General features: G+C 35.9%; 3 protein-coding genes across 5 annotated transcripts; 1 reads left to right on the top strand and 2 right to left on the bottom strand.

The window, feature by feature from the left end:
* The first annotated feature begins 510 nt into the window (after positions 1 to 510).
* LOC113271783 (transcription factor TCP5-like) lies at positions 511 to 3399 on the top strand. Its single transcript, XM_026521697.1, has 3 exons — positions 511 to 764; positions 959 to 1048; positions 1641 to 3399. Exon 3 carries the CDS (start codon positions 1676 to 1678, stop codon positions 3113 to 3115), a length of 1440 nt encoding a protein of 479 aa, XP_026377482.1. The 5' UTR covers positions 511 to 764; positions 959 to 1048; positions 1641 to 1675; the 3' UTR covers positions 3116 to 3399.
* A 6881-nt stretch (positions 3400 to 10280) lies between these two features.
* On the bottom strand, positions 10281 to 16079 carry LOC113271780. The gene is made up of 3 exons (XM_026521696.1): positions 15880 to 16079; positions 10738 to 10816; positions 10281 to 10573 (listed from the first exon to the last, which is right to left on the bottom strand). Exons 1-3 carry the CDS (start codon positions 16029 to 16031, stop codon positions 10508 to 10510), a joined length of 297 nt encoding a protein of 98 aa, XP_026377481.1. The 5' UTR covers positions 16032 to 16079; the 3' UTR covers positions 10281 to 10507.
* Positions 16080 to 19787: 3708 nt separating this feature from the next.
* On the bottom strand, positions 19788 to 24693 carry LOC113271779 (protein LONGIFOLIA 1-like). Of its 3 annotated transcripts, XM_026521694.1 has the most exons (6): positions 24213 to 24692; positions 23924 to 24100; positions 23396 to 23442; positions 21202 to 23295; positions 20994 to 21117; positions 19788 to 20822 (listed from the first exon to the last, which is right to left on the bottom strand). In XM_026521694.1, exons 2-6 carry the CDS (start codon positions 24078 to 24080, stop codon positions 20011 to 20013), a joined length of 3234 nt encoding a protein of 1077 aa, XP_026377479.1. In that variant the 5' UTR covers positions 24081 to 24100; positions 24213 to 24692; the 3' UTR covers positions 19788 to 20010. The 3 variants fall into 3 exon arrangements, with proteins under 3 accessions (XP_026377479.1, XP_026377480.1, XP_026377478.1); XM_026521695.1 differs by having other exon boundaries at positions 20994 to 21111; positions 23924 to 24693; XM_026521693.1 differs by having other exon boundaries at positions 23924 to 24692.
* Positions 24694 to 25815: the final 1122 nt, after the last annotated feature.

Genomic DNA, 25815 nt, shown 5'->3' with positions numbered 1-25815 from the left:
CAACACACACTAGACATTTTATGTTAAGAGATCAGAATTCATTGACTCATCCTTATATAAAGTTACTCATTGGTGTCGATAAAGCCAATCGCATGCACCTTTTAAGATGTGCCAGTGTAGATGATATATGGTCCCGAAATTCAACTAACAATCTATCTTATTGCTTTTGTACTATCTAGTTAGTGATGAACATCACTAATTCAGTATCCAGGACGCGCGCATATGTTCCCCTCCTAACCATCTATCGATGTTTTTAGTTACTGTCAATACTATTGCTTAGTTATTATGATAAACTAGTACAACAATGTTAATTACAGTTCTATGGTTTATAAGAACATGATTTCCATATGAAGTAGATGTGATAGCTCAGTTGGAACGACAAGACTGTAAAATCAGGCGCACGCGAGTGGTCTATTCATTTGACAGGTGTCGAGCGATGCCACATGGTTGCAAATGCGCCATATCTTTTTCTTTTGGTTTCTCATGGAGCACATTGAGTTTATTGAATTCTGGCATCTTTTTCTTTCTTTTTTCTCAAACAATTATTTGGACTTCTTTATAAGTTTATTCTCTGCAACAAAGTTAGGTTTGGACTTGGAATTTTCTTATTCCACAAATTAGCAGCTAATCTTAGCAGAAAATTGCATTTATTCATGCAGGATTTTCAGCCATCTCCTCTACCTATTCTTATCTAGACTTCACACATCTGAAAACTTTTTATAAATTAGTATTGCATGACATATCAATCAAATCTCCCATATTAAGTAAGTACATACATCATGAAACCCTAGCTAGATCTTGTTTCATTTTTGGCATCAACAAAGTAGCTAGATTTACTGTTGAGCAAGTATATAGATAATGGAACGAACTCTCTTTTTTCATGATGATGAATACAACCAGTACTACTCTCTCTATGCTCTAATTGAACTCATAAGGATTCAAATTCACTGTTTTTCAGGATTGTCCATCTTCATCACTACCAAAACTTTGAAGAACCGAAGACACTGAAGCCTGATTTGTTGCAATATATAGATCCAAGTTAATACAAGTAAGTCAATTTTTGTTTTTGTTTTTCATTTTTAGGTGATATTGCTCTCATCATGAGGCAACACCTTGAATATCCTCGAAAAGAGTACTAATCGGGTTTCGCTCCTTTCATCCCAAATAACTAGCCGTAGCTACATAAACTCATACTCATTCATCGACGATATCATGAATCATATATGTTGATTCACCTAGTTCACATACGCATGTTTGTTTTCTGTTCACATTCCATATACACTATTGATTACCTAGCTATAATATGAATGAACCAATTAGTGGATAGTGAACTATCTATGTATATTATTATTATTGATTTAATCTTCATATTCGGGTTCGTTTCTTGCTAAGTGTTTGTCTTGTTCTTTTCCCTTTGATTCTAATGCTCAAGCCATTGCATTTCATGTTGGGCAAGATATTAAGCATGAGTTACCGAATTCAGTACATGCTATTTGTATATAAACATATATAGAAGGTTGAAGGTTAATTACTACTTGAAATAACTTGTTTTTCTCCTGGTGATAATGAATTCATTTCGATGAATCATTTCGCAAACCCCAAAGTGGAAGGTTTTAAACTCAAGTTGGCTGTTTTTTCAGTTAATTTGATTTCACTATGCACGGCCAAGAATGAGATGCAATATAAGATGATCACAAATTCAAGAGGAAAAGATTTGACAACGAAGCAAGAAGGAAATGACAACAATGACAAGATCACAAAAGGTCCAGCAGCTAGTACTTCAAGGTCGTCATGGTCAGGGCTAAAAGATCCGAGAGTTGTTCGTGTCTCACGTACTTTCGGTGGGAAAGATAGGCATAGCAAAGTTTGCACAGTAAGAGGACTAAGAGATCGGCGTGTCAGGTTATCAGTACCTACAGCTATTCAGTTGTACGATCTACAAGACAGATTAGGCCTCAATCAACCTAGCAAAGTTGTTGATTGGCTTCTAAATGCTGCAAAAGATGAAATTGATGAGCTTCCTCCGCTTCAAATTCCACCGGGAGCTTTTGGTCTATACCCTCAACCTATGATAGTTTCGCCACAAGAAGTTACTGATCATATGCAAACTTCATTAGCCTCACTCGTAGATTCATATAAGGACGGAGATGCAACTAACTTGTTACGTTCTGACAAAGCAGGGTTTAATATGAACGATAATAGCGAAAAGCATGAAGGTTCTCGTCAAACAACTGATGCAACGACATCAGAGTCTAAATATTGGAACTTGAATTCTCCAATGAGGTCATCTAAATCTAAAGAAGTTGTACATGAAACAACTACTTCTGATCAGAGAAACAATTGGATGATGAACTCTAAAAGAAGTATTCATGATCAACAAGGACACGGTCAAGAAAATGGTGAAGCTGCTCATAATGCCCCAGTTGGTTCATCTCATCATCACTCTCTTCATAATCCTGCCAGGGCTAACCTTTCTTCCTTGTCAGGGTTTCAAAGTAATAATAATGTCATGATACCTCAAAGTTCTTTCTATCATTGGGATCCTTCAAATCTATCATTATCCCAGTTAGGAAACCAAGGAAGTGGGTTTTCAACGTCATCTCAAACATCTGAAGATCCACATAACTTCAATATCCTATCAATGGGGAGTTCTTCTCAGCTGTCAGCGTTACCACCGGGTTCACATCATCAACTATTAGTTTGCCCGCCTGGAGCAACACCGCCTTTCTTCCAGCCCTATGCGACAAGCATTGCTCAAATGGAGAGCGGTGCACAAAACAGGCAAATCCATAACCATTTTCAAATGTTGAGTTCATCATCATCAGCTGGTAATTTACATCAGAATTTACAATTGAACTCTCTTACACCTTCTCTTTACTCGATAAGTCCTGCAGGAAACCCTAGTTCCATGATGATGATGAGACCACTTCAACTGGGTGTTAATATTACTCATCCTAGCAGCAGTAAGCAGCTTCATCATTCTCAAAACAACGGTGGAGGTAGTGATAATGATAATGATCATCAAACAAATAAGCAGGGAAATAACATTATTACTACTAATGGTCTTTCGAGTTCCTTCACTTCGGGTTATTCATTTCAAAATGATCAGAATTAAACTTTAAGTATAGGTATATATTAGCCACTGCATTATTTGAATGAGAAAATCCCATTTTTTTCATATCAATTACAGTTATAAAAAGAAAAGATATATATACGTACTATATTGTTGTTTATTAATATGTATTAACTAGTAGTACTGGTTACTTGGTATGTGATCAGAGTTGTATGCAGTTTATCGTAACATACATATTGTTGATTAGATGTGCGGTTTTGTGTCTCTTGTTTCATGTTTGGTAAAAGATTTTTCATAGAATATATATTACTGGGATTTTTGTGGTTTCATGTGTTTTATGATCACCTCTTGTCATTGTTATTATTTTCTACGCAGAAAGAATTTACTACTGTCGAGTTTTAATTTCAGGCCACTGGTATCATCACCCAATAACTTTACCACTGTATTATATTTACAATGACATCGGCACTAGTTGTTATTATTCCTCAACAAGAATAGCTACAGTGCACCTATGAGTGTAATGCAGAGGTGATCATTTTCTTATGCCCGTGGAAGCCTTGAATCTAAGATTGGCAATTAAACCTTTGATTGCAGTATATAATTAAGCATCTAACCGTAGAGTCGAGCGGTGAATTCTGAATGCAGCGTAGTTTTGCGATCACATCTGGCATCTAAAAATAACATTTTCACATCATCAAAGTCACAAACAAATGCACTACTGTTTGTTTTTTGAATGATCAGGGACAAATATGCATGCATCTATCCCTCTCTATGTTCTTTAATTCACTTTACACTCTTTTATCATTATAGTACAGACACATGCACATGCATTTATCACAAGTGCATGCATGCGCTATATATGCATGCAAGTCCGCTCTCATGCATATATAAAGAAGTACAACATTGGTGGTCGAGTGTGTTGAAAAAATACCTCCACGATACTTCAATAATCCTCCTAAGGTTGGATTGACGTTTTTACGCATCTAGAAAGGATAAGTCAGATTCCATGCGCCACAAAAACGCTAATCAAGTTTCACTAAAACTTATTTTGAACTCTAATGCTTCTTGGACCAGAAAAACAGATCTCCTATCTAACTTGAATGCTCTTTGGACCATTAAACGTAACGTGTTTGTTTGATATGATGGGATACGCCCCTAAAGTGTATCAATTTCCACATAGCATCGTGTAAAGGTGTACAGAAGTCTCGTAGGAAGGTCCAAAAGTATTGATTTGTATGCAGTTCCGGCATGAGAATCGAATGTCCCAAAGCAAACAATGAAAATGTGACCTCATCCTAGTATTACATGATTTAAGCCTGCTTCTTTTCCCTATCAGGGTCAGCAGCCTTGAATGCACGTATATTATATTATAACATGGTAAAGGATGACAATTTTTTCATCTTCCTTCACTCATCAATTAAATTTTGTAAGATATAGTTAGTTTTTTTGGAGGTCAGATGGTGGAGCGTGAAGGCTCATTCTAATTTAGTTACTTAGATAGTGCTATCGGACCCCAAGGATCGAAACCAACCAAACCAAGGACCATGTAAAACAACTAAGAAGCAATATAATTAATAATTACTTGAACGGAAGAAAACAATCTGACAATTAACCTTTTGTTTTCCGCGATATCTCAAATATGTTATGACAAAAGGATATACGCAAGAAGAAAAAGAAGTCCAAAAAGGTGATTGATTGATAATAGTAGGCGCAAGCAAGAATTGGGAGCTTTCTGATCAAAAAAACAAAAAAAGAATTGGGAGCTTCTCTTTCCTAAGGTGCCCTTCAAAGTTTCCTTGCAATAGTTGTCAGTCGCGCCTGGATTCTTGTGCCTAGTTTGTGGTCATAGCCACCACCACGACTCCACCAGCACCAGATCCTGGCTGCTGGACTCCTAATATTTATAGCTACCAATGTCTATCACGTTTTTTGACTAGTATACCTTCCAAACTAATTCGAATAGAATGCGGAAAATGAGTTATTTATCCAAATATTTCTAAAACATGGTTTTAATGGACGAGTGAAAATTATCACAGGTGAAATGGATAAAAAAAAGATAGCAAGGATGAAACTGGATTCATCCTAGCTTAAACTTAAAAAATAGCGAGGATAAAACTGGATGCATCCTGATGTAAATTAAAAATAAAAAAAAAATATTTGAAAATGGATATGATGAAACTGTTTACATCTTGACTATTTTAATATTTTTGTCCATTTAAACAAATCAAAACCTAGATGTCTTTTTCACACAGAAATTGTTAATTTTGGTCTTTTTAACCAATTTTGTGAATAGATTATTATTAATTAAATATTAAAAATTTATATTATTTTTTTTGATATTAAGAAATTGTATTATGCATAACTTATAGTGAGTATTCAGTACTGTGGGGACTGAATGCATTTACTTTCGGCAGTAGTGTTGCTGTCATTGATCGCAACGGCTAGTGTTTGGAAAGGATTTTTTCTATATTATCGAGTAGTGTGAAAGCACCATTGAGCAGCCAAATGAACGGCCGGTGGATAAGTGACAGACCCAAAAAAACGATATTGTAGTTCAAATATTTAACATTTTCTCAATTTATAGTGAGTATTCAGTACTATGGTTATAGATACAAAAGCTGAGGTTGGACTAAGTTGTTTTTTCTTTCTGTTTGAGTTTTTATTAATTATTTTCTATCGGAACCTCAATCTGTTCTTCGCATATGAACAACATATCGAGGTTGGGCTGGAATTTGTTTCCTAGTTGAATGTCAGTCCGGTCTTCGCGTATGAGTAACAAATTGAAGTTTGGCTAAAAAAAATAAATAAACCTAGCCGAACTGAACCACGATTTATAAAGGGGATATCAGTCCTACTAAGTGCTGATACCATTTCATCGATCCAACGGTCAGAATCGGTAGGATCTTTTTATCCTATATAAAACTGATATCAGCACTTAATAAAACTGGTATACCCTTTATAAATCATGGAACTGAACCCCATAAACAAATTAAAGAGAGATTCTTTTATATTATACTAATTTTCTTTTGAAAAGATAAATAAAAAGTAGAATTAAAATAAAATACAGTTTTTTGATAAATTCAAAATACAAATAAGAAAAAAGGACATTTTAGCTGTTACCATAAACATATGGATCATTCTTTTTGCAAGTTCTTGGGCTCAAGAGAAATTTGAAATTTCTTCGGACGTAGCATCACGTCGTTTTCAGTCTTTTCGTTTGTGGAAGATACTTGGTTGGTGATGGAGGATGAAGATGATGGTTGTATGATGAAAGGTTCAAAAATTTTGTTAAAAGCTTAGACTCATATACCAATTTCCACCGTTAACGACAAATCTCTTTACTCTTTAACTATCTATAATATGTTTGTTTAACAACACGGTGGATGAACACAGAATTTGGTTAAGTGAATGAAATGTTCAACATCCCTACCAGGGAACCAGTTTAAGGACGAGGGTCCAAATTCCATATAGTAATATTCTACCGAGTTTGCTAACAGGTGATACCAGTTTAATAAGGAGGGTGTCAGATTCCGTATAATGATACCCTCTCCAGTTTGCTAAGAGCAAAGTTATGGAATGAGTGATTTTAACACTCATTCACTTCCAAATTGATTAAGAGCCTGAGTGAAAGATTGTTTTGTAATTATCGGGAACTAAAGTTAGGGACTAAGTGGCTGATGTATATCCGCTTGGAGAGAAAAATCCTCTCCAAACGGCTGAATATATGCCCCCGTATTTTATTTTATTTTTTAATAAGAAAATCTAATTATGGATCCCGCTTCCAAGAGTTTTAAATTAATAAAACTCTAAAATTAGGCTTGAGAGGTAAAATTTTAAGTGCTCAAGGTGTTTTTTCCCCCAAAAGGCTGAAAATCATCCGCTTAGTGTCCGTTGGCGCCCACTCATTCATTCCAATGAGTGTATGAGTGATTATTAATGAATGAATGAGTATTCTCACTCCATAGTAGCACCAAATTATATCAAATCCAGTCAGACTCATTCATGTTGAACGAGAACTCTCACTCCATAACCCTTGCTTTAATAGAAGATACCGATTTAATAAAAATAAAAAAAAGTTTCATATAATGATACCCTTCCCAGTACACTGATACCTTTTATTAGCAGTCTTACATATGGTGGACACTTTTTTTTTGAACAAGTTTTAAGAAGAGTGGAGGGTGATAAAGAAAAACGTCGAGTCCAAAACACAGAACTTTAGGCTTCAGATTCAAGTCACATGTATCATCAGTCATCAGCCAATAACTTTACCACGGTATCATGACGCTGATATCGGTTACCCATATTATATTACCAATGTATTTTTTTTCTCTTTGGTTGTGTTACGGTAGTTCCCTATGGAATTTGTTCATTTTACTCTCGCTACGGACTCAACAAACTTGAAAAACGGATGGGAAAACCAATAAATTTGATGGTTTGTTGATTGCAGTCATAGATTATACGCGCGCTTAATGTAAAACTGCGCGGGCAAAGTAAACCCGCTGGACGGTGATCCAAAACCTCCCGCGGATGATGTCTGACCGCCCCTTGGTTTTCTCTCTCCAAATCTCGGTTATCATATTTAGGTTTTTATTTTTTATTATGTTTTATTAGTTAAACAATCAGAGGGACCGAACCCTTATTAGTTTATATTAATAAACTCGCTAGTGGGAAAAATATCAGATTTGTTCATTTTGTCTTAGTTTTCCATAGTGCAAAAACTTGTTTGTTCATCCACATGGCTGAACATTTTTTTTTTGTTGTTGTTGATTGCCATAGGAATCGCCCTTAAAGCATCTCCAATGCTAGGGGTGAAGGTAATCCTATGTGGAAGTGTTGTTAATACCTTTTAGTTGTGGGTCATTGCTATATGTCTACAATGAATATAAGTTTGACCTTCTACCTAAAGTCTCATCTCCAATGCTAAGATCCTAATACCTAAGAAAAATCAATTTTGGAATAAAAAATGATGATGCGTCATTAGACCTCGGGCAATAGAGGAAGTAAAGATATGACTATATGGTTTACCCTTTCTTATGAGATGGATGGTATCCATGTCATCATTTATTATTAACCTCCATCCTACGATTGGAGATAAATATTTAGTCAAAAAAATGTTAAATCCTATGTGCCATGACTTTTTAAGGTAACATGTTACAGAGGCTGATGAAACCATTACAGGGGTTGATATAATAGGACAAAACAAGGTCACCAATTAATAATTTCAAAAACCCCTTATCTATATAATTTTCATAATGGCTAAAAAGCCCTTATTCAGTTAGCGTTGTTAATTTAATTAGTTAATCATTAAGTTAATGAATTTTTTTTATACTTAATGAAAAAATAAATCAGATTAAGAGTTAGGTTTGGTGGAGAGATAAAATAAAGAGTTTTTTTTTTGAGATTTATTTCAAAAACGTAGATTTTGATTTACTCAAACAAAATGAATGATTTCAGTGGCAAATTGGAGGTGGGCGAATCCCTATATGATAGAGAAACCATATTTTATAGATACCCCACGATGGAGATCCTACTATGGTTGATCTCTTAGCTCCAATGTCCATTTCGGGGCAATTTACGGTTGGAATTAACCAAAAAAGCCAACTGTAAGAGCCATTTACGGTTGGAATTAACCAGAGAAGCAAACCCGGTGAACATCCAAACGTAACCATTTTACTGTTGATAACATTTAAATCAAAGCCAACCGTAATCAAACTCAAAAACTTAACTTATTTTCGCTCAGGAACTTTTACAGTTGATACTGTTAAAATAGAAACCAACCGTAAATATTTTTACAGTTACAAAATGAACCATAACTGGATATTCCAAATAGCTTTTTAGGATTTACGGTTGGTAGTTTTTCAATAACCAACCGTAACACCTTCAGAAATTATAGTTACGGTTGGTTAATTACGAATTACCAACCGTAACTCCATCTGCAACCATATCTTATTTCATTTTTAGGTTTTAAATATATTTGATGATGATTATCAAAGAACAACTGATTTTGATTTGGTTTTTCTTTTTATGATTACGTTTGAATGGATAGAAGAGTAATTTAGTTTTTTCAAAAATGAAAGCGTAATCTAGATCTTTAACATGACACTAGGACATCCCTAACCAATTTGGTAAACACCATTATCATGGTTCAGCCCCTCCAATGATTTCATCAGCCCTATAACAGGTTACTTTTTAATACCTCCACCCCTAACATTGGAGATGCTCTCAGGGAAGCACGAAGCAACAGTTGTATAGCAAAAGAAGATTCTCCCAAAGGGAGACATGCTCGAGAAGAGTAAGACAAAATTTTGTTCTGAAAATGAGTAAGACAGAATTCATTCTGAAACAAAGTTTTCACAGATCCAAGTAAACATAAATAAAAGAGGTTGACACTTGACACAACAAGTTGTTGGATTTAAAGGTTGCTTGCTGCTACTGTACGTGGTCCAAAAGGAGGAGGATTTGAACAAACAAAATTAGGGTTTCTGTAAGTGAAGGTTGTGGTCCTTTTTCTTGTAAATTACTCTGATCATACTGTGACCACAGAATGCTTTAGTCATATAAAAAATATGGACCACCACATCCAAACCACAGTATTCTTATTACTTATTATCTCATTTAATTTCAGCAACTATAATCAAATTAGTTGAACTTAAAACAATCAACTGTTCTAGCACCATGTGTAAGAAACTACTACTATTGCTACTGCTATCCAGTGCTGTTGTTATTCAGAGTGAAGTTTTGAACCCTAAACAACAGACAGGACCTGAAACTAAACTTTCAATTTTAAACATACCAATGGAATGAAGAATTCCTGCCTGCCTGCTGCTGCTGCTAAGGCTACAACTGACAAAGACTCAATAATTGATTTGAACCAGTTTGAATCCAACAACCGTTCAAAAATTGAATCACCAACAGATATTCAACAGTTACCAAGCAGGGATACAGGTAAACAGAGCTGGTCGATTTACCTGACTAGTACAAGTAGTCGGAATTTAACCATGTTTTCCGCGGCTGCAAACGCCAAATTACACCGCCAAAATATCTATTGTGTACAAAAGAACCTTAATGTGTGTGTAGTATATAAAACATTCCTGGGTAGTATTCCACTGGTACCAAGTTGTTAATGCTAGTGAGCATTGGGCTAAGTGGACCTTATGCCAAAAGCATCTTGCGGTGCAATAAGCCTATGACTCCTACAAGCAGCCCAGGCAAAAAACCTGCATTTTGCTGATTAGGAGGAACCTTGAAGATTACAGTTGATAACATGAGATCATAGCTTTGTGTTTTACTAGGAATTAACATAATATAAAGAAAACATAACTTCATTTGTTGAAAGCGTCCAAAAACAAGGTGCTGCACAAATAAAAATACATCGCTGAAAATGTAAACCAAGATACTGAGATAGCTGATAATGTATTGATGTGTGTCCTTGATCTAAGGGAAGTAAACGGGCCAGTTGAAGTAGTATGAGTCACGCACTTCCTTGTCCATCTCGTTCCACTGCAAACAACAACAGAGTACATATTTGTTTTCAAAAAAATAATCTATGGACTATGGAGTTGCAAGTGATTCTAACTATGCTTGTTCTGGGTATCAGTGTCACGACGCAATTCTTTTTTTTGGAAAAGAATTTAACAACGCCTCAAGAAAAATTAGAAACTGACCTTAAACTTATAAGGCTGTTTCTTCTGGAGTGCTTTTTTCCAGTGGTACTGTTCGAATATCATTGCCCGGTCATGCCAACTGCACATAGAATCATTTCAGCTTTCATGAGAAAGAGCTTTTACTTAAAATGGCAGAAAGTTGTGAATCTTAAGCCTAATGGTATTTGAGGAACCATGAATAACTACATGTGAAGCATAGAGATGGAAAGATAATCTTAAGTACACATACAAGTGTGGATGCAGACACTAACCGTTGATAAAATCAAGGAGGGAAAAAATCTAAGTACACATACTAACTATACAACAGGATGTAGACAACTAGCAGACTAAACAAAGTGCTGATTCCACAGCAGAAAGAGTAACCACAAGAGCTGTGTCATGATGCTTTTTTGAAACGCGAAAGAGATAATTATTAGCAAACACACTAAAATATGGTTATATAGCCCTATGAAAATAGGGCCGTGATAGGCGTGGCGAGCCAGTGATAGGCGTGGCGAGCCAGTGATAGACCAAAAAAAGGGCAAGAGCAGTACCAGGCCGGGTGACCGCTTGGGAAGTCCTCGTGTGCCTTTATTTTGGTTGAAACCAGCCATTTCCTTTGGTAAGGGCGAGAGTGGTATCAAGATGGATGACAGCTTGGGAAGTCCTCGTGTTTGCTTTCTAGCCTACCCAAGCTTGTGTGGGACTACTATAAAGGCTCGGAAGAAGAAAAAAAATTAAAGTATGGTTACATAGTCCATCCATTGGGCGCTAACCTTTGATTATTCTAAGTACTCAACCATTTATCTCTCACTACATTATTTTACCAATACCAGCAAAAAGAGTTGATGTAAGAAAAAGGAAGCATCCATGACCAGTGAATGAGTAAATTCACTCAGTACCGATGTCTGGCACAGGGAAATACTTATCCAAACGAGAGAAATTCACGCTCCTTGGTCCTTATAGTCAGTTATCTCGCTTATGAAAATATTACCTATCTTGCTTCAATACAGCTAATCTACTCAACGTTCGGAAATCATTCGCTAACTATTTATTCCAGAATTTCGTACAACATGTAAATAAAAGTGGGGTCTAATAACTAAAGCCTGTGTACGCAATATCACAGCTTCCAAATCTGAATGGTCCGAACTTCAGCACCCGGACTTTTGAATTCAGTAGCTGTACACTTCTACCGTCTTTGTCTAGTTTGATTGATGGTGAGAAGAGGACTAATAGCTTCCAGATTACCGATCTGGAACTGGTCAATCACCTCCTCCCCATTGCAACTACTAGAAAAGTGACTGCAGCTATCAAGCCTTGCGATGCGGAATTAGTTATAGTGACTGTCTTACACCTAGGGCATATTCTAAGGCTCTGGCTTTTCTTATGCTGCTACAGTTTCTATTTAGTATTTTCTGCAACAAGAATTTTCTTCATCACTCATTCCAATAGTAAAGAATCATATGGCTGGACCAACATCACAGCAGGGAGCTACCAGTGTATTATGGACAATCTGTTTTTGAGGCACGTTGCGGCAGATGTGGAATTAGTTATAGTGACTGTCTTATACCTAGGGCATATTCTAAGGCTCTAGCTTTTCTTATACTGCTTCAGTTTCTTTTTTCCGCAACAGGAATTTTCTTTATCACTCATTCTGATAGTAAAGAATCATATGGCTGGACGAACATCACAGCAGGGAGCTACCAGTGTATTATGGACAATCTGTTTTTGAGGCACAGTGTGGCAGATGCATCAAATTATGTGAGTGTTTATCTCAATCATCACAAAAATCAAATATGGAGCACAAAGAGTCTTTGCTTCGATATAGTTTGTCAAAGAGTCTTCGCTCCTATTCTACCAAAAAATGTGACAGATACCGACGTTCATGTTAACCCATGATCATCTGTCTTAGTATGTTTAACTATTAACAGAAAATTATCAGTGACGTATAAAAAATTCTATCAAACTAAAGAACTCAGCAAAGACAGCTAAAATCATGAACAGAAAAAGTAGAAAGAACATTGTAGCTAATGAACTGACAGCAATTCCTCAACTATGAGCTTCTGACTTTCGAGTCGATGCTAGATCTCGCAGATTTTATTGTACGAAACTTAGCTCAACCATGGAACCCTGCTAACCTTTTAAACTGAAGTAGAAATGGTTTTCATGTTTGGTTCCATTAAGGAAGCACCATCTTCTCCATCAGTAGTTGAAAAAGGGACTAGTTTATGTTAATAAATTCAAGGGTTGCTTGCTATAATCCATGTATGCCAAAACTGGATCTGTATCTAAATGATCTGTTCAGCATTACTCAATGATCTACTAAAACGTAACTACTATAAAATGAAACTGCATTTACAGCATGTCTAGGCAGTGCTTCAAGAGGATCCCTTCACACGTTTCTTCTCACACTATCTCACATTTTAGCCGTCTTTTTTGTGAACAAAAACCGAATGTTATCGTATTTGAAGCTAATATCTTCGGGATATGTTCCTTTTGCAAAGCTCTATATACCTACCAAAAATGAGTGCATTCCGAGACTCATCAAAAATGAGTACAACATCACCATCTACTACTTTGAAAATGAGCCGTTGAAAATCAATGAAGTTTTGACCATTGAAATCAAGATTGGTAGATGGTGAGGTTTAGTATTTCGGAATACGCTCATTTTTGGTAGGAACGTAGAACTTCATAAGAGGAACATATCCCAAAATATTAGTTTCAAATCCGTTTTTGTTTGGTTTTTATTTGCAAAGATAGCACATAATGTGTGAGATAGCGTGAGAATAAACATGTAAAGGGATCCTTCCTCATACTTAAAATGATTTCTAGACAAATACCCTAAATTCAAACAAAAGAGCTTACCAGATACTATCATGTAAATTCTAGAAAACCCGTCTAAGAGTTGATTAGATACTACTGTAAGAAAGCATATTTAAATACTGATAAGTTGCTTAGGTATTAGAAATACTGTTGAGACTCTTTGTCGACCTAGTTTTCCCTGAGAAGGATGACCACCTTATAACAGCAGACATGCTTTCCGAGTTTTCAAGTACGTCAAGCTGAATCCCAGTCTCAAAATTTGTATGTTTCTAGATCTTTCTTATTTGAGACTTGTTAGAAGAAAATTCAAGACCCTCAAAAGTTTCAAAGAACAAATATCTGTCCCCTTCTGGCGAGTGATTCTAGAGGAACAACTTGAACTTGAAAGTCGTTATCAATCCTTACTGTTGCAAGTGCCAATAGTACTAACACAGAATTCTAATATAACTTGGGAAACTAGCTTCCAATGTACTGTAGTTAGAAGATTGGATAAATAACCAGAAGAGTATATTGATTGCAAGTGCATTTGATCTGGACCTTACACTAATGACACGTATGAAGTCCCTATTCAATAATGTCTCCTACACATTGATATTCCGGAAACTCCTGATTGACCAAAGAGAAAAATAACGACTTTACATGATCTCTGTGGTTCTCTTCCAATAGGAAGAAGACCCATGTAGAATAGACAAGGCTGAGAAAAGACATATGTTAAAAGGGGTACAGAAACGGGTGATTTATCCTTCTAAGAATCCTTATCATGATTAAAGCCCAATGTAGATAAAGATATCTAGTGTATTCTACTTTTAACCAAGGTTTCAGCATCTTATACTATTTATTTCCAGAGACGATAGGATCACAGAAATCCAGATGTCGAACTATAACTGGTAAAATACAAAATGTAAAATACAAATTTCTGCCAACATGAAGAAAAAAGGAAAACCCCGACTTACATCTATCAGTGTTAACCTTTGATCATCTATTTTAGTATGTTTAACTCCCAACATGCCAACAATAAGTAATAAGCTAAATAAACCTTTTTTCATCAAGTAAAAAAGTCAGCCAGAAATAGTCAAAATTATCGGAAAAGGAAAAAGTACAAGAAAAGGGATTTAATGAACGTTCATATTAGGTAGGACATGGTGTACCCTCAATAACAAAAATCTCATAGCAATACTTCAGTTATGAACTTCTGATCATCGAGTCCATGGTAGATTGCTGAGAAGTTGTATTCTATGACACTTAGCTCAACCATGGTATCCTGACTACTACCTTCTTTGCTGAAGTGCAAAAACTTTACATGTTAAGAAAAAAATCGTTTCATCAAGGAACTATCGTCTTCTCCAAATGTAACTTGGAAAGGGACACCTATAATTCTCTATAGTTACAGATTCAAGGGCGGTTTGCTATAATACCATTTAGGCCAAAACTTGGTCTGTAAGCAGATAATCAGTTCAGTAATACTCACTGATTGATTCATACATACATAAGTAGTATGAAGTGAAATTACATGTCCAGGTGTTGCATCGCAAAAAATACCACAATGAGAATGACAACGACAACTTCTAGACATAAGCGGATACAGCCTAAGTTAAAACTTCATCACTACTTGATACTATATGTGAGTTATAGGAAACTAAGTACTACTGTAATAGAGGTTATTCAAAAAATGGGAAGTTGCTTAGGTATTAGAGATACTGTTGAGAGACTCTCTGTTGACCGAATTTCTCCAAAGAAAGATGACCATCTATGACAGCGCACATGCTTTTCAAGTATGTCTAGCTGAATCCCGGACTCAATTTTTTGTTGTTGCTCTTAACTCTTTCCTATACGAGACTCGTTAAAAAAAGAATTCAACAAATCCTCAAAAGTCCGAAAGAACAAATATCATGGCCCCTTCTGTCTGGTGATTCTAGAGGAACAACTTCGACCAGAAAATTTCATTACCAATCCTTACTGTCACACAAGTGGCAATCATACTAACAAAAAATCCTAATAAACTTAGGGAACTAGCCCCCAATGCACTGTAGCTAGATGTATAACCAGAGGAAATATATTGATTGCAAGTGAATTAAATCTAAACTTTACACTAGTGATACACAAATGAAACCCTATTCAATTGGATTAGAACGTCCCAGAAAAATTGATATCAGAACTCCTGATTAACTCGAATTGAAATAAGAATAACCCTAGAAATTGGAATAAGAACTTCACATTAGGTTCCACATAGCAAAGATTATTAACTTGTAGCATGAGAACTAAAGAAAAACCCCGGTAAATCCTAAAACAAAATTAAAAAGATAAATTGGAAAAGTGAAGAGAAAGAGGGAGGTATGTTACTTGGATTGATTAGAGAGTTGCCAAATGTATGGATTGAACCAAGTGATAGCAGAGAAAGCAAGTGAACCGATCCATATATTTCCGAATCGTTCTGGGTCTGCATGTGGAACTCCAGGGTCTCCTCTGTACGCATTCCCGAAAAATCTATCCATTTCTTCTCTTCTCAAATGTTAGATTTCCTCTCTCTCTTTTATCCAGAGTCCCAGTCCCAGACTATATTATCCGTTTTCACTTCACTACTCCATAGACGTACTATAAGCACATCACAATATTTTTAGGGGCCACCAGAAATTTCCGACCACTATATCTTCAGCATAACAATTGATAATGGCAATAACAGAAGTTCGAAACCAAAAATTCGACTACCACAGTAGAAACTTTATATAAGAATAATTTTGGTACCATATAAAAATATTCTTATAGAGACGTTATTTTTATATAGAGGTGATTTTTACACTGAATAAGTTAAATTAGGACTAGAATTTTTTATTCGTATATAGAATTTATTCCCGAACATGAATTTGGTGTGTGTCAATCATTCGTGAGTCGGGTATGATTAGGAATGAAAGTAACATGTATGTAATTCGTTCTAATGTTTCGGATTAGACATAACAAATGTAAGAAAAACAAAAAGAAGAAGAAATCAAATTCTATATTGAAGAAGCTTTTACTTCCGTTGCTATAATGATCAGAAATCTGTGGTGTTTTGGCTGCAACGATGATGAATTTGAATTTTATAGAGGTAATTTTTTGATTCAATTACAATTATTCTCAGTTCCTGATTTTAAAATTAGGGTTATCAATTATGGTTTTCAATTTCTTGCTGCTTCTGAAGATGTTTCTGAACTTCTTTTCCCAACTTGGCATAATTCAATACAAAAACCTTTTCTTTGGTTTGGTGATTTTCATCCTAGTTACAGAAAAATCTGCAGATTATCCACTTGTTTGGAAATACCCATCAAAGAATTTGATAACTGAAGTTGAAGAAATAGAATGTGGGTTAAGATTGATTATTCATGGGATTATGAATCGGTATAAGATATTACAATCTGGGTATATTGATAAAGTTGGGTATGATTGGATTCATTCTACAGGGAAGAATGAAATCTTGAAAGCAATTAGTGGTGATGTATTAGTTCAGATGGATGAATTAGTAAGTGTTTTTCTTAGATGCTAATAGATTAAGAAGAAGTATTTTAATGGAGATTATTAGTGCTATATATGTTTATCAATCTGCTCTTTATCTTCAAGGACTTGCTCAATTCTTTTTAGGGTTCAGTGATGTTGAATTGGTCAAAGAATTTGAACAATGCAGGATCCCATTGCAATAGTTATTCTTTGATCTATCTCATCAGTTCTGCATAGGATTATTCATGTTCTTTCTGCAGCAATAATAAGGAGGGATGTATATAACTCAGATTTTGCTAAAGGAATTACTTCTAGTTATTGATTCTATCAAGATTTTGGGTGTTTGGATGGAAGGTATTTAAGTTGAGATTACAGGGCAAAATTCAAGCTAGGGTTACAACAACATCAACTTCTTATCAACAAGATCAAATAATCAACAACAACAACTTCAGCATCAATCCAACTGCAGTAACTTCCGGGTAATATCAACATTTATATGGGTAATATCAACTTCTTTTTTATATGAGTTTAACATATGAAGTAATAATTTTCAATACCCAACTGGTCCTAAAAACATTTTTCAATAACCAGTTATATGACTTGTTACTTCAAAACAAGTCCTATCAATACCTTTACAGATCTGGTCTTACAAACACCAGTTTCTAAATATCAATTTGAGTCTCTTAACCAACAGAGAACACCAAAAACAATTCGAGTCTCTTAACCAACAGAGAACACCAAAACAAATACCAGAAGCTACTTTTTCTGTTGTTATTCAACTTGTGTTGCTGCTAGTTCTAATTTTCATAAAAAGGTTAAACGATTACTACTTTCCCTGCTAGTTCAATATTTTCTGGTGTAGTTCCTTCATCAACTAATACTTCTACTACTGTTGTCAGTACATGTACTGCTACTATCCTGATGTTTGATGTTCACCTGCTTCTAGTATTACTATTTTTCAAGGTCTTGCTGAGTTAGCATTTGGATTAACAAGGCGCAATATTGGTTTTCAATTCCGCTACTTCATCTTGAGTTTCTGTTCCTGCTGGGAATTATTATTACTGTTGTTGATTGTTACATTCCGTAACATTTTATGTGATTGTTTATAGTAAGGGGGTGTAATAATTTTCAGGTCAAGTCCGTGTTATTTTTTTTTTTCTCTTTTCAAACTGTTCCAGACTTTTAGATTGTCTGTCTGTAACGTTTGAGGGAGTGTATTAGGAATAGGTTAAGTCAAGTCTGTGTTAACTTGACTATGTCTGTATATTATGGTATAAATACCCTTGTCCTGTATTGTGTAATGTACCTGAAATACTTCTCAATAATATATCAAGAACTCTATTGTTGGGGCTTAGAAAGTCAAGTTTTTTTGGGGGCTTTTTAGGGTCACCACATATCAATTGGGACACCCCTCATCATATATTTATATAAAGACTAATATGACCCCATATGATTTTAGATAATAAACTTGATTAACATTATTAATCATGATTATCAAATTAATTAAGACTAATTCATCTCTTTAAGTTAGATGAAATCAAAACAAACAAAAATTAGAGGGAAGAGAAGAAGAGGAAAAAAATTGGGATTTTTTTTTTTGGAACTGAGTGATTTAAGCAAGACTTTTAATAAAGATGATGATCATAATTTCATCGTGATGAGGATGATGATCATAAAGAAAACTCAAAACTATTTTCTTCTCCTACTCTTTATCATTCAAATATCATGATCAAAATTATGATCATAATTGAAAGAAAAAACTAAGAAAACCCACCATTTATTTTTGTTTTAAATGGCTAAAAAATTCCAATTCGATGAATTTTGGGCAAAAAAAAAAATAGTTTCTGAAGATGTTTACGGGTGGGAGTTCTTAGATTCCCAACCGTGAATCAAGATTACGGTTGGGATAGTTTGTCGACCCAAACGATTTTTCAATTTTTTTTTGTTTTCGTAACCTAGCCGAAAGTGCGTTACGTCTAGGATAATTTGTCGACCCAACCGTAGAAACGAAAAACGGTTGGGAAATGATGGTGTTCCAAGCCGTATTCTTTATTTACAGCGGGGAAATAAAGAATTCCTAGCCGAAATCATATTTATGATTTTTTTTGTTTTTAAAACCAGTTAAGGCTGGGTTTTTCCAGCCGTAATTGATTTTGGAAACCCCAAAAAATCAGAAAACTAATTTCGATTGGGATAACCAAGCCGTAAAATGTACTTTCGGCTGGGAGTTCTTAGATTCCCAGCCGAAAACACCTTCAGAATTATTTATTTTTACCCGAAATTCAGGGAATCATATTTTTTAACCATTTAAAAGCAAAAATAAATTGTGGGTTTTCTTAGTTTGTTCTTTTTATGATGATCATCATCTTTATATCTACGAACTTATGATAATAGTTTTGGATTTTCTTTATGATCATCACTCTCATCGTGATGAAACTATGATCATCATCTTTTATCACAATTTATGAATGAGAAGAGAAGGATGGGGAGAAAATATTAGATTTAGTTTGTTTTTTTAATGATCTTCATCATAATTTGTAAATGAGAGAAGGAGAAGAAGAAGATTATAGATTTAGGATTTTTATTTTTTTTAATGAATAGTGAAATTTAGGTAAGGGTGTTTTTGACTTTTGATATATCTTGAATCCCCCTAACCATTTTTTACCTCCCCAAAGCATTTAAGCCCCCAAAATGGTCAAAAGACCAAGACTTTCTAAGCCCCAATAATAGGATTCTATATCAATATAAGTTTTTTTCAAATTCTCTTGAGCAATAAAATAGGAAATGACAATCTTTTGCAGCTAAAATTCACAGCTAACAGTTACACAAAGATGGGGTATTACATGTATTGATTAATATCCTTAAAAGGCAGGTACTCTCAAAAGTGAGATTTATCTACAACTCATCCTTACTTGAATCATTAAGTTATTATTATTACAAAGGGAGAAAAAAAAAAAAACTACCAAATTAAAAAAATGAACAGAACGACTTTTAGTTTTAAACTTACATTGCGAAAAGTTGTCTGCATCGTCTAGTCTGCCTTGCAATGATCTCGCTGTTAACAATCTCATCAATTAAATCCTTAAACATCAACTTTTCTACGTCTAATACTACTCCTGAAACCTCACCATTTGAGACTGCCCACTTATGTGAAACACTGACAACATCCTTGAATAAGATGTTTTTCAGAAAATCGTCTCCATCAAAGTTGCACGCTGAGTTTTCACTCCCTTGAATAAGCTTTTCTATCTCTGAACACAAGTCTCTAAGAAGCTGTTGTGCATTTAGAGTTCTCCCTGCAAGCTTATTGCTTTGGAGCCATGGGTTCAATAAAGGACCCACGGAATCCAGTTTATGCTCCAGAATTTCATTCACAGAATCGAATACGAGCTTCCTATGTAATTTCTCTTGCTGATGAGCATTTGAAGCCACTGCATCTTCTTCGCAGCTCTTCTCAGTTCCAGTGAGATAATTGTTACTGGTCTTAGTTTGCTCCAGCACATAGAACAAATCTGGATTGATTGGATGGCCTGATGGGTGGGGTTGAAGGGACATCAAGCCGGATTCAAGGTCTCCTAGTAGCAGTCCGGATGCTAATAATATCTCTGACACGTATCTATGATCTGGGTTACTGTTCTCACATAGTGATGCAATATAATCTGTTTTGGATTCGTCATGAGATGAGTTTAGCCGTCTAAGCTTCTGAACCAGGTGCTCAACGTTTTCAAGTTTCTTTCGACCACGATGCAAATGATCAAGATCAGTTGGATTCTGTTCTTCGACATGATATTCATCAAGGTTTTGTGTCTTTTCATCTGTAAAAATTACAAGGAATTTCAGAGAGGGGTTCAATCTTAATTCCCATTTTTTTTTTCAAGGAAATTAATACCACAACCATATGTGATATTAGCTGTACGAAATGCACATGAAAAATTGAACTCATAGGAACAAAAATTCATGCATAATGGAATATGATGTTGTCTTACCAGGTGAAGATAAATCATCTCTGTAGAATGAGGCATCAAGAACAGAAACAGGACTCGGTTGTTCAGGGGTAGCTGCCATCAATTCTGCCTGCTGAGCATCCTCACTCAGCATGTATGACTGTTTCTGATATTAACAGGATTTTTGTTGTTAGCTAGTGAACCGAAACATATCAAAACTTTAAGACAAAGGAAATGATATGGAACTTACTTTCTGTTCTACCGGAGAACTGAACTTGCTAGGAACTTTTGACGATGGGCTCAAACTATCTTGTTGGATGAACATGCTGCTCATTTCACCTGATCTATCAGCACTTGTTACTTCTACATCCATCTGCGATGCCGAGCTAAAGTTGCTATCGGAACAGAGAGAAACTTCATCTCCTTGATAACTTAAACTTCTTGTTTCATTACTGATTTTACTTGTATTGTCATCCTTTTGCCGCATAGTCGGAGATTTTGTTCTGCGCTTTCCACTTGAAGAACCTGACTTTCTGACAGATTGCTTTTTAGTTGTGCTCAAATCTGGTGAAGGGACTGGAGGACGAGCTTGTCTCTCCGGTTGAGGTCTCTTTTGATATATTTTTGGACTTGCAGATCCTGAGCTCCTAGTGGAGCTTAATGTCTTCTCCCTTGGTAGTTGCTGAGACCTGGTTGAAGTTTTTGCTGAATTTGAGGTCATGGCATTGGCTTTCTTACCATTGTCAGAGTCTCTCCCTCGAACAGGCTGACTGACTTTTGGGCGCAGGTTCTTAGCTACTCGGCCATTAACTGCCCCTTTCCTGCAATCTGCAGAATCACCATTCACAAGCTTTTGAGCAGTTGAGATGCCATTGACTTTATTGACCAAGGTACGAGCACTTTTTGCTGGTTTCATGATTACAATTGGCGATTCAGCTGGACTAGAAGGCCTGGAAGTTGCAGCAACTGGACGGCTATTCTCAGGGTTTCTCCCATTTATCAACCTAAAGCTCCGATCAATGTCAGAATGGTTCTGTTTGTTATAGTTGATCTCCAACTCAAAGTTCGATGCTTGGTCCTCCTCTCTTTGGATTTCATATAGCTCATTTTCCTGCATTGTGTCCAACATATGCTCGAGAGTTCTGAGATCACCATCCAGTTGCTTATATTCAAGTTCTCTTAACCTTCTCTCGATGTTCCCATAAACAGAAGGAGAAGTAAGTGATGAGCTAGTGGGGTTTCCATGGTTCCTCCCTGCTGGTCTTTGAACACCACGAGTACCATCTAGCTGCCTCCAAGGAGCAGGTTCAATTGGAAACGGTGAACTCGAAATGGGTTTCATAATTAAATTCGAATTTTTAGATCGTGGTGAGGTGGGTTCCTTAAACAAGCTCCTTGGCGAACTGGGGGCTCTGCATTCAGATGGTCTCGAGAAAGAATCAATATCTCTGTTTGGGTATGCTTTAGCCGACCACTGACCCTCAGAAGCCGTTTGGGAAGTGGGCATTAATTCTAAACCCATCAGCTTTGCCACGACATTAGAATGTTGCTTCACGTGCATTCCTGCTTCTTGTAGTGGTCTTTGGGCAATCTGAGATGCGCCGCTATCCCTCTGCAAATCCATCACATTAGAATTTGAATTTGAACGTGGAGCAGAATTTGTTCTCTTCATTGAACATTCACTGCTATCTAAAGACATCCTTGGGTGCTCTTTGAACTTTGTATTGGACTTGAGGCTGCCCCGTGATTCAAAAGTTGTATGAGACATTTCCTGCCCATCATAGGAGAAACGAGGAGCATCCCTTGGGACTACAAATGAAGACCCATGTCTCCCTTCATATGACGACCTTGGTGGTTCTTTAGTATCATTAAGACTTCCATGCCCTTCTCGAAGTCTACTTAGAAGTCTGAGCGACTCACTAAAATCAGCTGGCATTCCTGACATCCCATAGTTTCCTACTTTATAAGATCCATCCACCGATTCCGAGAGTTGAAATGGCCTAATAGCATTTCTATGCTTCTCAACACGGTTCATCGTTTCCTCTTTGGTCATAGTTTTAGCTGGTGTGCCACAAGCTTCTTTGTAGATTGAATCTTTCACCGCATCTCTGAAATCAAGTGGTGGCTGACGTAATTGAGGAGACGCGTTTTGTTGGGCACTCCGTAGTTGCTTTGAGGACGTTTCTGAAAAAATGTTTCCCTGTTGAGGAATTTCTGCTCGCACTACATTCTTACAATTGACCGAAGAGAAAGAGGATGAACTAGAGGAAGATGAGATAGAGGTTCTCGATGACTCGGCTGGAACTCTTTGTCTCTCAGTGACACTACTGCTAAAATACCTTCCCTGCAATTACAAGTCATATTGCATAAACACCAATAGCAACGGCCGTATCATTGAACTGGAAACTGATATCAAATACTACTATGGCGGTAAGGTAACTTACATTGTCTGTATCGCCTCCACGGTTGCCATTGTTGAGGTGGGAATGATCTACAGAACAAATAACAAACAAAAAAGGTTTATAAATATGAGAATGTACTACTAAAAAATAGTACTAATTGCGCAACCTCACTTCACTTGAATGCACAGAATCAAATTCAAACCACAAAAGAGATGGGAAAATTATCAAAATCAAAAGTCATTTACAGCAATCTCCGCTTCCTAAAGGAAACCTGATGGCAAAGAATCAAACGGATCGAAGGCGAAAGCACACTATTTGTTCCAAAGAAAATTCCCAACTAGTCTAAATTCTTTAACATTATGATTATTATGGGGTTCTCAAACGGCAAAATTCTTACTCAGTTACTACCAGCAATTGAAGATCTTATTGTTCACACATTTCCAACTAAAGGAATATAAAATTAAACAAAATGATGGATAAAATCCATGATAATTATACAAAATCTAAGGAACAGGATAAACACTTTATTAAGAAACATGATAATTGATAAATAATTCCGTGGTTTTTTACCTGAAAGGATTCTACTGTGACTATGATTTGTAATTCTTCTTGCTGTAACTAGTGCATTTTGACGATCAAAAATCTGAAAAATCCCAGTCATACACCCAATTTGTTTCTGCAGATCTGAGCTATCTTCTGTTAGGGCTTGAAGAAGTTTTGCAGACATTACCACTTCTTTCTTTCTCTCTTCAGTATCCAAAAAAAAATCAACGAATTCTTTAGTTTAAAGCAAAACCCAGATCAGAAAAAATCAAGTCTTGGTCGACATAAAAGAATAATAGCTATCTAACAGTAGTACCCTATTATTGGTTTCACAGTCACACTAGAGCTCCATTAACAGTGTTTTCAGTTCTTCTTGCCAAACCCCTTTATCCACATAATGGCAATGATCATGAGCACCACAAACCCAATATTCCAATTCCAAACAACATCATGATGAATTATATCTCTGGAGCAGAAAGAAATTATAATTAGTTATAGAACAGACCCCAAGAAAGAAAGAAAGAATTTTCGGTCTGGGGGTTTGTTATTAAAAAGAAAAATGAAAAGATGCTTCTTCTTTTGGGTAGTTTCAGAGAAGAAAAACATCCCTGTGAACCATATCTTCTGGCATTTCAACGTAACCAGAAGAGGAAATCAATTAGAAAATAAAAAGAGAGTAGATCATGTGGGGAGAGATAGAGATGGGAGTGAGTGTGGGTTCTGAATCTAAAGACTTCTTCTTCTACCGGCATGTGGTGGTAGGAATCTGTAGGAAAGAAAATAAAAATATTATCTTTGATTGAGCATGTGACTAACTGACTGACTCCAACTGACTGAGCTGAGGTACATTTATTCTGTGCACAACGACAACAAGGCCATAAAGTGAGGGGTGCGTGGAATCAATTTTTTCCTTTTTCATTTTGTGTTCTGTAAAGTCTGACAGCATTTGAATGCTTTTTCAACGGTACTATTGTGTATCACTACTCATTACAACAACAATACTATCGATATTTGTATGGATTCTGAATTTCGAGAAGAAAAAACAACAACAACAAGATGGATTGTGATTTGTTGGCCATTTGATTTGATGTTAGGTTTTGCTCCTCCTGTAAACTGCAATGTCGACTGAACCAAACAAAGTTGGATCCATGGAATGCATTGCAGGAAAGCTAGGCATCTCTTTTTCTTTGAAATCTGAATCTGACTCGGTCTTAGTCAGATGTCAGATTGTTTGTATTTAATTTTCAGATATATTATTCAAGATCTTACACGGCGTATGTATTTGAGTCATGTATAAAATTGAATCTGATTTATTAACATTTGACTCGGTCCTGGTCAGATAGAATTTTTTAATGTCTTACTCGAGATCTTACTCACTCGTCGTATGTATTTGAGTCGGGTAAAAAATTGTAACTCACACCATGTTTGTTTACTCTTGACTCATCTGAGTCGTCTGGATCTGATTGAAATCACCTGACTTGAGTTAGACATGACTCAATATGTTTGTTTTGAGTAAGATCTGAGTCAACAATAGTTGAGTCAATGGTTTGGTCCTATGAGTCAGGGGTTTTATTACTTGACTCAAACGAATCCGAGTCAGGGGTTGGGTCTGAGTCAGATGCTGAGTCAGATCTGACTCAAAATAGAAAATAATTTGTCTGATTGCTGACTCAGGGGTTAATCTCCATTCTGGATTGAATTGAGATTAAGTTGGACACACATATAACAAGTCGATACAGATATGCTAGACTCAAACGAGCTAGTTGAGTTTGAAAAAACAAATAACCGGCCATGAGTCCATGACAATAGGGAGTAAAGAAATAAAAAGAAAGAAAAACCTCCAACAACTTATCCTATTTGTAGTTTCTTTTGGTTTAGTAGAAAAGCCTATATAATTATGGCATGAAAAACTTGATTAA

The sequence above is a fragment of the Papaver somniferum genome, chromosome 4 (genome assembly GCF_003573695.1).
Source record: "Papaver somniferum cultivar HN1 chromosome 4, ASM357369v1, whole genome shotgun sequence".
Lineage (NCBI taxonomy): Eukaryota > Viridiplantae > Streptophyta > Magnoliopsida > Ranunculales > Papaveraceae > Papaver > Papaver somniferum.
The sequence above is the reverse complement of the archived record's forward strand: the minus strand, read 5'-3'. Positions and strand labels throughout refer to the sequence as shown.

What these genes read in the sequence shown, in the direction of transcription:
- LOC113271780 (XM_026521696.1), bottom strand. Translation starts at nt 16,031, where the DNA reads ATGGATAGATTTTTCGGGAATGCGTACAGAGGAGACCCTGGAGTTCCA. An exon ending in CAACTCTCTAATCAATCCAA is followed by an intron (nt 10,817 to 15,879) that starts GTAACATACCTC and finishes TTCTATGTGCAG; the next exon opens with TTGGCATGACCGGGCAATGA. An exon ending in AACAGCCTTATAAGTTTAAG is followed by an intron (nt 10,574 to 10,737) that starts GTCAGTTTCTAA and finishes TGTTGTTTGCAG; the next exon opens with TGGAACGAGATGGACAAGGA.
- LOC113271779 (XM_026521693.1), bottom strand. Translation starts at nt 24,080, where the DNA reads ATGTCTGCAAAACTTCTTCAAGCCCTAACAGAAGATAGCTCAGATCTG. An exon ending in TCACAGTAGAATCCTTTCAG is followed by an intron (nt 23,443 to 23,923) that starts GTAAAAAACCAC and finishes TTTGTTCTGTAG; the next exon opens with ATCATTCCCACCTCAACAAT. An exon ending in AGATGATTTATCTTCACCTG is followed by an intron (nt 20,823 to 20,993) that starts GTAAGACAACAT and finishes TAATTTTTACAG; the next exon opens with ATGAAAAGACACAAAACCTT.
- LOC113271783 (XM_026521697.1), top strand. Translation starts at nt 1,676, where the DNA reads ATGCAATATAAGATGATCACAAATTCAAGAGGAAAAGATTTGACAACG.